Source organism: Meleagris gallopavo, chromosome 1 (genome assembly GCF_000146605.3).
Source record: "Meleagris gallopavo isolate NT-WF06-2002-E0010 breed Aviagen turkey brand Nicholas breeding stock chromosome 1, Turkey_5.1, whole genome shotgun sequence".
Taxonomy (NCBI): domain Eukaryota; kingdom Metazoa; phylum Chordata; class Aves; order Galliformes; family Phasianidae; genus Meleagris; species Meleagris gallopavo.
This window is the reverse complement of record NC_015011.2, coordinates 26,068,933-26,082,633: the sequence shown is the minus strand read 5'-3', so window position 1 is coordinate 26,082,633 and position 13,701 is coordinate 26,068,933. Positions and strand designations below refer to the sequence as shown.

Here is a 13,701-nt window from a genome sequence, read left to right as displayed (position 1 = left end):
GCCGGGGAGGGGCATGCTGCGCTCCCCGGCCGCCTCCTGCCAGGGGAATTCGGCAGGCAGTGGATACGCGGGAGTGACGGCGCGTTCGCCGTTCCACAGGCGCTCAGAGTGCAGTGCTGACGGAGCGGAGAATTGAAAGCAAAGGCGCGCCCCGTCATCAGTCCTGTGTTCAGAGCAGAAGGAGGCTGTGCCTGAGGCACGACGCGGCGAGCCGTGCCGCTCTTGCCTCCCCGGCTGGCAGCCGCATTCCGCAAGGACAGGATTCAGAGCCACCCTGACGTTATGCAGAATAACGGCCGCGTTTCGCTGCACTGCACACCGCAGTCGGGTGGGTAAGAGGAGGAAGTTTCAGGCTCTTAATAGCTCCACTGCTTACGCGGACGAAATAAGTAGAGTTTGAAGTTCAGACAGCTGCCATACAGCGGCTCTTTGAATTGCAGGGGCGTCCTTGCAGCCCCTGTCCTGCGATCCTTTCATTGCAATACCACCACGCTCACGGAGCTCCAGCTGTCATCCTCCCTTTCTGCACAGGAGCCTCAGTCACCTCTGCCATCCTTACTTCTTTTCCAAATTTAAATAAAACTGGCCAATTGGCCTATTTTTTTCGTATAATTTTTTAAAAGCCACAAAGTCACCTGCTTCAGATGCTTTAGCAATATCACGAACAGCACTGAGTTGACACTATTTTTCAACTGTGATTTTGCTTTTCGAGCAACTGTTTGTAGACTTCTTAAAGGATGGTTTACTTAAAATACAAGAAAAAAATCTAAATGTCTACATAAGCTAGGTAGATGCAACCCTTCTAGAAAACTTCCCCCCCAATTCCACAGGTGAGGAAAAAGGAGCAGAAACTTAAACTACTCAACTTTGCACAGAATCAAAGATGTGATGTGGATAAATGGAGTTGTGCATTTTTAATAATCACTTTCAAAGGCAAAGCAGCAAGTCTCTCTGAGACAGGAAGATGCTGCAAGATGCAGTACCCAGAACAGCTGTGAAACCATGCTTTCTAATCTTCACTCTCAAGTGATAGAACATTGGAACAAGCTGCCAGAGAGGATGTGGAGTCTTCTTCTCCGGAAATATTCAAAACCCACCTGGGTGCTTTCCCATCCAATCTACTGTAGGGAACCTGTTTTAGCACAGGGGGTAGACTGGTGATCCCCAGAGATCCCTTCCAACCCCTGCCATTCTGCAAAGGATGAAATACACCAGCTAAAAACTCTACGCTACTAGGGGAACACTCCAGCTCTCTGAAATTTAATTTTCCTTCAGTCTTGCAAGACTTGCATTTTATATTCTTTAGGTTGCTTTTCCCACTGCCATCCTTTCCCCATACCCTCAGTCTCAAAACTATCATATAGAGAAAAATACAGGAATGATTCCAAAGGGTAACAGGTACTGAAAAGATATATTTCAGAAAGATAAAGGGGAAGTTAAGAACATCTAGAGTGGTAAAATCTGCATTAGCAAGTGGGTTATGTTGTAAGCAGGCAAGTGAAGAAAAAGGAGATGGACTGGAGGAACTTCAAAACTCCTTCTATAAAGCAAAGACCACAACTGAGCTGAAGCAGTAAATTTAACATCTTTACCATAATTTGGGCATTTATAAAATAAATGCAGCTGTTTTATTGAAAATTACTATGCATTGGCTTTACTGAACTTTAGCATAAACTGACTGCAGAAAGAAAAGTAAAAATACTCCGAGATTTTCAATTTTTTTTTAATAAATGTGCTTTGTTCACAAAAGGTAGTGACATAAAAACAACAGAAATGCAAACACATTTTTTTTTCTTTTCCTTGCCAGCACCTTAAGAACAAGAGATGTTCGTCATCTCTTGCCCAGTCAAAATTTTCAGACATTTCATAACTTAGAAACATTCTCTTTGCACCAAAACTAAATAGCCAAAAACTCCCAATACCATCAATATTGTTCAGGGAGTTGTAAGTATTTACATAAATCCAACTGTCCTCCTTCACAACAATCCACTATCCCTTACATTAAAGAAAAAAAATTAAATAATAAAAAAAGAACACTTAAGGTATGTAGAGTAAGCAGCAAGAAAAATCAAGCTGTTATGAAACTCAGGTCCCTAAACCACAAATACAATGGTGACACCAAGCTGCCACGAAGGCCTAAATTTTCAATGTTAATATAAACTTTTTAAAGATATGTCCCGGTCTGAACAGCTTAGCTGTATGAATTACAAATCAGTTTACACTGACCAATATTTCTGTTAGCTGGTACAGATTATTTTTTAAATCAGAATGACAAAATGCTAGGTACACTTTGAAGTAGATGCAGATTAGTTTTTTTTGTTTGTTTTTTTTTTAAAGAACAACTGAATTTAGAGCACCAATATTTTAAGCTTTAACATGACTATTGCTGGAGTCAGTGAAAAAAGAGGTTCTGACTAACTACTGGGGACTATTTTAGTTAAAATGATGTTGTAAAGCATTAGATGATAACACCAAAGTTATATCTGATTTTGAATTCATTGTGTATTTCTTTCAATGAGTACTTCCCATAAAACATCACACAAGTAGTACAGCTGTTTGGTTTGTATACAGCCGTATCATTCAGACTGATTAACAAATTTGAGTCAAATATTAGGGGACACTATGAAAAGAGAGAGAAAGCTTATGTTAAAGAATAAAGCATTGCAGTCCAGTTCACATCCAAGTGTAAGTAGGACCAGTGCAGTATGACTTTCTGTAGGAAACTGTAGAGGAAAAAACAAACAGGTCAAACTGACACTTCAAGTGCAAAATTTCAATAGAAAGGAGAAGTTTCATTTTTGCAGCAACCACTGTGAAATTCACACTAACACTTCAGTTTATCTGGCAACTGTGTGATGAATACAGCACGGTAGATTAATATTGTGTAAGGTGTATTTCATCTCAGTCACCTATGAAACTGCATGTTAGTATTTTCTATCACGTTGCTGCAGTCAGTATTAAATCCATGATGCGGCACCTACTTCAAATCATTTGTCATAGGCACTTACATACCCATTTAAAAGCCTAACATTTAAGTTCATAAATTCTGGTCATTAGGGCAATCTAAGCTAAACTAATACTGGTTCCTCTATTATTAATGCTGAAAAGAATTTCTTTTTCCTGCAAAATACTTACAAATTTATTATACAAGTTAAAAAACCTCATAAACATAAAATGCTTGTTCCACCTTCTTACAGTGCAGATCAGTTTTCAGATAGCTACAGAGTTTCTATTTGACTGAACAGAAGATTAAGATCCAAATAAGCAAACAGAACAGTGTATGTTAACTTCACTTTTGTGGTCTGAATATGACTGTGCAAATGTAGGTATGCCTTGAAAAACTTGTGTAATTATGTTCCTTTTAACAAAAATTGGTCTGTAGTTACCACACAATTGTCCTTAATTATAGACTTCTCAAGTTAAAGTTGTTTTTAAAACACATAAATAATTTACTTTAAAACATGACAAAAAAAAAACACCCTGCCCCTCCCACCGCCCAAAAAATCCACCAAAAAACACCCAAAACAACCCAACATCAAAGAACACAACCCCAAAACAGTTTGAAAAGAATACAAAACACTATTGTCAGGGAAATACTGTTATGTGTTAGTGCTTGTACACATATATAATTGCAAACTCATGTTCCAGCTTTGAGGTGAAACAATCATCTAGACGTACCATACTCCTCTGTTTGTGCAGGGTCATCTCTTTAGAATCTCACGTCTATCTGCTATTTATGCACTGAAATTACACAGCACGTGTAACTTTGGATTAACCTATTCAAGTGTTTTGGTGTTATCTCAAGAGGGCAGCAATGAAAGTAAAATCAAATGTGCATTACAGTTTCTCCAGCCCAGGCTTAACCAGAGTGAAACAAATTTTGGAAATAAGTTTTGTTCTGTAATTAAGTAGGGACATGTGTAACCACGTGTCTTAACCCATCTGCACATTTAATTAAAGTGCAAATTTGTTCTTCCTACATTTACTTCTCAGAAGCCAACCAACTCCAGTGCCTTAAGCTCAATCACATTAAGAGTTAAAATATTGAAACAACATTTAGCAAATTAAATAGAATTCACACTTCACAGCACTAAAGAAAAGAATGGTACCTTTCTGGCAGAAAATTAGTGATATATATTCTAAAGAAAGTAACAGCAATTTATGCTATGACAAGAGTCACTTGCATAAAACTTTTTTTCACTCTCATACAAGAATATATTTTAAAATTCAAAAGTAGAAAAAAATAGCAAACTCTGTAAACCGTTGCATTTTCTTTATGCAAACCACTGTTGTGTGTTGAGCCCATGTTAGTATAGCAAAATTAGTTAAGCAAGAGGTTTGACTTAGCACTGCTACATTAACTTAGAAGCAATACAGGATCTTCGAGCTCATAAAAAGGAATTGAACTAGACTGGCTTTCTCCAGAGTCCGAGTCGTAAGGAGCATCAGGTAGCTCCATAAAACCGTAAGCTAGCTGTTCATCTTCCATGTCTGATCGAATGTAGCAGGAAGTGTTGGAATACTCCTCATCCTCTATACTGTTGAAATCCTGTGGGATATACAACATTCCAGGGTAGTTCCTGCTAACTAAGTCACTTGTTGTTTGCAGGGAAGTTTTCCTAAAAGCCATCAGGTGCATATGAGAAAACTTGGAATATTTAAAGCGTTTAAAACCCAAGGATTCGATGGCAATTTTCCAGCTTTTCATCATCATAGCCCGACGATTCTGATGAGATGAATCAGGAGTTATTACAAGCAATAAGCCATTTAATACGAGAAGTTCATGTGCCTTTTTGCAGCATATCCACCGCTGATAGGGTGATGGAAAATAAGAGAGGAGGAGTGAAAAAACAACAACGTGGAATAGTTCTCCAGGTAAAGAATCAATGGGATTTTTCAGTTGCTTAAGAAAGGCATCTATAGCATCTTGTGCCAGCTGAAGAGGTTGTTGAATTTGAAGATTTAAGAAGTCACATTTGTATACGCTCTGGTGGAACAGAAAAATCCAAACAAACATCAAGGTTAGTTTAAAGAGCAAATACACAATTCACAATCAGAGAATGAACAGTAATATTCTCTTCATTCCCTTGGGAAAATTTCAAGTCCCCTGAACATCACTCATGCTATTAAGTCAAACACAGTAAAATGGCAATTTGAAAATCATGGATATTACTAGCTTTCACAGTTGTCAACAACTATTTGAAACATGCAACAACATAGTGGAGGTTTGATAGCTGAGAACTGTTTATTAAGCTTTTATTAAAAAGAAAAACAGAAAGAAAATGGAGATTGTTGATTTGATACATTCCACTAGAGCTTTCTATCTCAACTGATTTTAATAAAAATTGTATAGGTATACATTACTTTTGTTTTTCCAGATGCTGGAAGCACAGAATATCCCCTATTAACTGTCAAAATCCCATGCTTTTGTAGTATAACACGTACTGCCAATGAAGTTGGCAAGAGTGAAGACGGTGAGAATTTAACAATTCAAATCTAGATTTTTTTGTTTGTTTGTTTTTAAATTATTTTTTAAATAAACTGGAAACCAATATAGTGAAATTAAATTTGATACCTCAGTATTTCCAACAAATCTTTGAGGTATCCAAAAAGTTTAGTAGTTTGGTGTCAATTGGAAAAGACTGACCTTCCTTACTTGCACAGAAATAGGAAGAAGCTGTGGCAAGGCACCCTACATCAGAAAGTTAAAGTACACTTACAGTACATACTTTGTAGTAGAGATGAATGTACATGTTTTAATTGCTTCAAATGCAGAGTTTAGCCAGAGAAAAGCTTAAAGATCATATTTTAATCATTTGTGAGGTCAAGCTGTCAGATGGAAGCAATACCATGATGCAATGTACAAAAGAGTAAATTTGTAACAGTTCCAATCACACAGCAAAAGTAATATCAAGCTATTTACTGTGCTTAAGTTTTGACACTCCGTATTCATCAAAATCTAGAAATGACTTCTTTCCAAAAAAAGCTGCTGAGATAAAAGGCTGCAACAAGATAGGAACAGAAGTTGGTATTAGTGCCGAGAGTGCATGCAGTGAAAAAGATGAGAGCTGAGACAGAAAATTCTGCAGAGAACGTGAAAGGTGGAGGCAGACCTGTCATGTTTTCATATTCCTTCAAAGTACTTATAGCATGTTTTAAGTAATATTAAAAAAAGAACAAAACACAACAATGGAAACATATTTATAAAACAACTGAAAATTAAATTTCTTTCCAAATAGAAAACAACATTATTCCTGTGCATACAAACCCACATTTTCTTTAGACAACGTGCAATGAAAGTGAGAAAGAATAAAGCAACATGCAAAAAAAATTGTGATTCAGTAGTTCCAATTAAAAAAAAAAGATTGTCATTATTTCAGTTTGATCAAGGAATTTCAATTACAACTATTATACCCACGGGCTTACATTTTAATATTCTTCCTTTTAATATTTCAAACAGGAAATTAACAGTAGTAACTTCAGGATATCTAGGTAAGGGTTTCAGAAGAAAAGTGCTGTGGACTTAGAGGTTACTTACATCACTGAAAAAATGAGACTGAAAATACTTCTCTGTAGTAGAAAGATATTCATAGAACAATTAAGTAGAAATAATGTTGAAGGTGATTTCATGACTAAAGTACACTGCAAGTGGAATCCTGAACTCTGCAAGGCAGTTTTAGGAAAAAAATGCTGCTACGCTGCTAAACTGGGCTTTGGTGTTAACATCTAGATGTGCAACTATTGAACTGATCTTAACAATGAACTCATATTTCAGTGTACAAACTGACATTTAAGAACTAAATGCTGCTCATCTTTTTCTTAAGTGTGGTACCATTCCAGACTTCTTTTTCCCCTAAGACTGTATTTACTCCAATACAACATCTGCTGCATATTCAGCTTGTTTTCCAGCAGTAAGAAATCCTGTTGGGATTTTCACAAAATTGAGATTCGCTGTTCATTTCAATTTTGCTGTTCTCCCTTCCTGTACCAAGCAGACAAACTAAACTCCTGTAAGAAAATTACAGCAGCTAATTATTCTCTGGAACATCTGCCAGAGATACAGTGTTTGAAAGAGTGGCCAATGAAAACACTAGATAATCTGTTTTACTTCTCTTTTAGTGCAGCTCCACCCAACTTGCCCCTAAATGACCAAACCTGAACTTTTAATGGAAACATATTTCCACATTCATATCACAGTTACACATCACAGTTTCTGTATATAAAGCACGCAGATTCTAAGCAGCTGGAACACATTCTTTCATTAAACAACTTCAGTTCCTCTCCTAGTTTTTCTTCAATTATTTTCACTACTCCTCAAATAAGCTGAAGTATTGTACTCAGCTACTACATCTCTCTCTGAAGAATTTACATTAAGAAAATGGATTAACCTATTTTTATTAGGGAAGTATTTAACCCTCTATTCAACATTATTTAACAAACTGGCCTCCTGAAAAGCCTCTATGATTCCATTTGTTTCAGAATATATTTTGGTATCTAAAATATCAGATAAATCAGAAGATTTTAAAGGTTCTTCTATCTTTGACTTCAATCACTAAGTTACTCTGCTTATTTATTTTTTAAGGTCAGAAAACAACATTGACTCCTGTAAGAACCCTCTGGCTGGTATTTGGAAATCTTAAATGAGCGGAAGCAACTGCTGGAGAAGAGATCAGTTTTTTCAGGAGACTATGGTGTTGATCTAGTTTAAAGCAGTGATCTTGAACAGATCAGGATTAATTCTAGTTTGGAGGTGGGCCTCAGCTTACTACAGCAGATGTGCTTGAGTTCACATGTTCTTTTCAAGAATACCCTCCATTATAATTTTGTTTACATGTTTGGAGATGAATTGTGTGTTACTGGATTAAATCTGTGACCAGAACAAAATGCCAAGCACTTTGCAAGTAAGCCACACTGCAGCAAGTAACACAACTTCCATGTTAACCATACTTGTAAGTCTCCACATCTGAAGAGCTATTACCTTAGGCCACTGATTTGCATTTTGAATTTTTAGAAAAATTCAGCCTAGGAGCTGGCAAGATATGTAAGGTCACAGAATTTATATTATCTGACAGAAATGCATTCCTTCACATGCCTTTTCACTCTATTATGCTTTGTCATTTTACTTGGTTAGTAAATACTATTACAACTGACAGAACTCAGGTCAAGACAGAAAGAGATCAAGAAAAGGAACACGAATGCAGAAAAAAATGCATTTTGGAATCTTACTACATAGAGAAACAATTTATCAGAAATATATTACTTACCATAGAAACAGCCCTAAGTGTTAATCTTGTCCTCAGGGCTGAGGTTTAGTATTTGCAGCAATAATCTCAAAATCCCCTTCACAATGCACTTCTAGTTACTAGAACTCTCCACAAAAAAAAAAAAAAACTCGCAAAGCATAGGCATTGATTATTTCTTTGTCAGAAAATGTAGCTTACAGGAGCTCCATGCCTAAGTGTAAATCATTTTTTTTTTATGGCTTTTAAGATGCAAGAACTCATCTGAGACTTCATTACAAGACGACTACTTAAGTTTTTGCAATATTAAGATTCACAGTGAGGATTTTTTTTTCTTATTTTTAGAACCAAACAATTACAGCTATTATTTCGGAACCATTGGGAATCAGGTTTATATCAAACATAGCAAATGTTACATACCTCAACAGCTGGAACAATATCTATGCCAACTGTCAGAAATTCTTCAAACTTCAGAAACGGATTAAAGCAGCTACCAACATCAAGCAATCTGATTTTTCCCAAGGAGTGAAGCAATCTAAGAAGTAGCAAGAACTCAGTTTTATCAAATGTTATTTTTGAAACTGTATTCTGAATTACAATTTCAGATAATTACAATAATTTTTTTTTGCATTATCTTTGTAGTGATTAGCAGAAGTGAATGCATTATTGAATCGCTGAGATATCTAAAGAACCAAGTATGGTAGTAAAGCATATGATCCTTAAGTTGAAGAGTTTACATTAAGAACACCTTCAGTACCATACCTTGTGGACTTATAGTAATTCAATAAAATGGTAACTCGTGTCTAACACTCAAGCTGATCATTTTGTTTCCCTACTTACCTCTTGTACTTATTGGTATTTAAATTGTACAAGTCATTAGAGTTGAAATTTCAGGAGTACAAAAGAGAAACTGACAACACTTCATGACCTACCTACTGTTTTAAAGGGCATCTGAAGTCAAATGTCATAATCAGTTTAACAAAGACAGAACACACAACTGTATTCCAAGGTAAATAAAAAGCCCTAAAAATAAAAACATTTAGATATTCCTTGCAAAATATCTTCAAGTATTCTTTTATTTTAGCTAATATTTTTGAGAAGGGATGACTACTTGCGGTTCACTCCAAATTTATTGTTCTTCCCAAAACCCCTCCTTAACTCTCAATGATCCACTGCAGAGAAGATGCCGAAGAAACAGAAGAACCCTTATAGTCTTCAATAGAACAGTAATACCAACCTTAAAGATTTTGTTTATATATAGAAGATAACTAGGGATCACTTCTTTCAAAGTGCCTGCACAACCAAGGCAAAGGGCTGCACCTCTACGTGAGTTAAAACTGCACGCATTACTCTGTAACACAGTCAGTACTGAGCAAGACTTTAGAATAAAGATGATAGCAACATTTTTTTTTTCCCCCCACTACTTGGATGCTGGTCACTGCATAATCTGTGCATCACATTGAGTCATACAGGGGAACCATTTGGATTCTTGTGGCAATAAGTTATGAACAGGCTGAAGTCAAGTAGTGTCTTTCTCTATGTAAGGTTAGTATATATCTTCTCAGAACAGTGGTCTTTGTCTTGCAGATGCAGACACTAATGGCAGACTTTCTCATTCAAACACGTCAGTATGCACACATGCATTCTGATGGTAACAGCAAAAGAACTGGAGACACATGGGACCACAGTAAACGAAAGAGAGATTCTGACTCTGTAGTCTAGCACAGAAAGATTTCCCAATTAAAAAAAAAAAATAAAAGAGCAGCAGCCTCTAGCAATCTTAAAATTTTCCATTCAAAGGGTGACATTAAATATCTGAACAGATTAAAATTAAGTAACATAACACAGAATTCTCTAAGTGGGGAGAATGCCACTACACCTATGTTAGAGTAAAAAAAGCCACACTGACTTATTCAGTTTCCTTCTCTTATAAAACTTGCAATCTTGGCTGCAGTGTTGCTTCTGACTCAGTGAGGAGGGTGCAGACCCCAAACTATGTCTGACAGCATTAAGGCACACTTTGCAAAGCTACACCTTGGGATTCCACACTGAGCAGAAGCCAGAAACTCTCTTCTACACCAATGGACAACAGATGCAAGACATGACCAGGCAAACACACTTCTTTTTCTCTAATAGGCTCTCTTTTACTCTGATAAGGCTACCAGACTCTAAAATCAATGCAAATATACTTTGGGACCTTAAAACAGCAGATTCACACACTCACTTATGTTTTGACTTTCCTGCTGCTTGTCAGGCTTCACTGTCCCTCAAAATTGCTTATTAGCAGTTCTTAAGCTGCCAGTTATAAATGAGAACAGCATCCTAGTTAGATGGTTTAAATAATTGCGAAGTTCTTCAGCAGCTCAGACATCTGCTTCTTTCAGCATGGCAGCTCTCAAGTCAGATTCCTCAGAAAGAACATAACTGTCATCTAGGTGACAGTCAATGATCCAATTACTGTGTTACAAAGACACTCTTGCTAAATTCATTGATAATCACCCTTCAAACTCATTTCCTAACTATTTTCAGTCAAGTTAACTAACATTAAAAGAGAGGGAAGTACACTGCACTGCAGGTAATCTCCGAGCACATCTTGAACTCAGAGAGGTTTTGGTCCCTTCTTTGGAGATATTCAAACCCTGCTCAGACACTTTCCTGTGTGACCTACCCTAGGGATCCTGCTTTAGCAGAGGGTTGGAATAGCTCTCCAGAGGTCCCTTCCAACCCCTATGATTTTCTGAATGCATTGTTCTCTAATGCATTATATATAGGCAGAAAAAGAAAACAGTAATACTTCAAGGGCCAGACTCCTGGTTTGCAGCTTTTGATTATTAAGCTGCAATTTATCCAAGGATGGGAGGAGAATGAAAATTCAGAGAGGTCCTGTGCTATTGCCAAAAGAGCATAACAAAGCTATACAACTGGCTCTGAGTGGCAACACAGGCATGTCTCAAAGTTTTCAGTAACATCCACACACAAAGGCACCCCATAGGAAGGACTAGCTTGCTGAAATACATTAGGAAAGAAGGAAAAATGGCTTCACTGTCTCTTAAGATTCCACCTAAAACCTGAGAAGAATCTATACCGTAAATGATAAAAATCAAGACTGTTAAACCTGAGGGAAAAAGAAGAGAAGCAATACTTAAGCAGAACAAACAGCAGATAACATTCACTTTTATCTTCCAAGACTGAACCACTTTGAAGTCCAGCTTCACAACTGAAGATACAATGCCATAAGACACGTTCCTGGATGTGAGAAAGTGCTCTGGACAATGCATTACCTTTCAGTTCTTTTTCATTTTCATCTCTATGTTCACATGAGTTATTTCTGCGAGATCCACCAGCTTCAGTTGTGCAAACAGGCTTTGTTATACCTATAGAAAATCCCTCACTCCTGACCTTATGAATCTTATTCACAGCATTACGTGACCAGAATGGAATGATGCTATTTCAACCGGCAGGAGTGCAAGCTCCTCTACATCCCATGCCCCAAGATTCAAACACTTCTCTAACTGATTTAGAATAAATGTGATACAACAGCATTTCAAGAGGAAAGTACGCTTCGCTTCATCAACAATTCATTTTCATTCTGAAAAAATTCAGCTTCTTCTTTGCCTTATAGTACAGCGTTTGACTTTTATGGGCTGTAATTTGTAACAGCTAGGCCTTGTTCCTATAAGGTCTGTATTACTACTAAAAACCTTACTATCGTGTGTTGCCTACTACAGGAAATGTTAAGAATCCTGTATTTGTCAGATACCTATTATCAAGTCTTGAGAAGGACAATGGAAAATAGGTCATGGTATTGATAAATACTTTTTAAGTTATGAAATAAAAAGTTCTGTATCAAATACTTTCTGTACACACAAATCAAAAGATAAGACTACAGATTTCTGGTAGCAAGATGAAGCTTGTGAAGTTGGCCCTTCAAAGTATGAATATAAAGCATAAGCAGAGAAAAACCTTGTGCTTCATCATGAGAAGATCTCACACTAGAAAACAGGTCAACTTCAAGTAGTGTATGATCAAACCTATTGATTTAAACAATCTACCACTTGTAGTAACAGAAACATCTTGTGTTACCAAATGCTAGTGTTTTTGAGATGGTATGAGGAATTAACATCTCATCAACCCTTTGTATCAAAGTACTTGGTGGCTCTTATTAAAAACATATATTCGTGTTTAGGCTGAGTTAGCAAAGTGAACACTACGAAAAGGAGCTGGTAAGAAAAGGCTGCTTATGGGAAGCCACTACCTTCATTTTTCATTTCATTTAAATACTACTTTTCTGAAAGAGTGGTCAGGCACTGGAATGGGCTGCCCAGGGAGGTGGTCGAGTCGCCGACCCTGGAGGTGTTCAGGGAACGTTTGGATTTTGTGTTGAGGGACACGGTTTAGTGAGAACTATTGGTAATCAGTGGATGGTTGGTCTGGATGATCTTGAAGGTCTTTTCCAACCTTGGTGATTCTGTGGCAATATCTTCTTGGTTGCTCAGAACACAGAACAACATTGGTGTCAGTGTTTTAACTATTCAAACATTTAAGCATTTGAGATCTTTACGCCTTTTGCAAGTGAGAAGCCACAATCTTTTGCAACACGAGAAACCACAGAAGATGCCATCTGATAAGGACAGACATCTGAAAGTAGCACAAGTAGCATGCTAGTAACTAATACTACATCTATCTTAAATAAGAGCTGCTTACAAAAGACATGCTATCATAATGAGAAACTTCACAGAACAGGACAAACCACTGCTGACAGTTGTTAGAACTGGTCTATGAAGAACATGAAGCAAGTTATAAATGTAACAAAAATATGCATTCTTTATTCCATTATACTTACAATGAATTAAATTATTCTCATCACATGTGGAGTAGCCAAAAACGTGACCCATACAAATTAGAGAAAAAATAGGGTGGGACTGTAAGTGGAAAAAAAAAAAAGCTACTAATGAATGCCAAAAATAAAATTCTTACTTTAGTGAAAAATCAAAAAAACAAAACCTGTTATAGAAATACTTCAAGAATACTCAACTTCTGCAGAACCAGTCATCAGAAAGCTACTATATTTAAAATTAAGTGTTAAATTCAAAATTGCTTTTGAAGTGTATAATTGGAATCAAGAGTTTCTCCACAATAATTTATGAACAGAAAGTTTTAAGTACTCTGTTATTTACATTTGGCACTTAGTACTTACAAAAGCAATTGACTTTGCAACAATACTGAAGAGCCATTAGATTCTAACTTAATTAACATCTGTTTTATTTCACCTCAAGCTTTAATATAAATTGCACTGCACAGTAATGACATACAGAAGTGAAATTACTCTAACACTTAAATGATGATGACTAAGTTGTCATTCTCGAGCAATTTTTATGGCATCCACCAAAATTTATACTATAGTTCAATTATTCTTGAAACGTGGATATATTCACAAGAAAATCCAACCTCTTTACTATTA

General features: G+C 36.6%; 1 protein-coding gene across 1 annotated transcript in view; it reads right to left on the bottom strand.

The window, feature by feature from the left end:
* Nucleotides 1-2,319: 2,319 nt before the first annotated feature.
* The window catches only part of BMT2 (base methyltransferase of 25S rRNA 2 homolog), a 33,965-nt gene continuing 22,583 nt past the window's right edge, over nt 2,320-13,701 (bottom strand). The window contains exons 4-5 of the mRNA XM_010706831.3: nt 8,661-8,775; nt 2,320-4,987 (exon numbers count right to left, since the gene is read on the bottom strand). Of these exons, the coding sequence (XP_010705133.1) occupies nt 4,358-4,987; nt 8,661-8,775 (745 nt within the window). The 3' untranslated portion in view covers nt 2,320-4,357. The remainder of the gene's footprint in view (nt 4,988-8,660; nt 8,776-13,701) is intronic.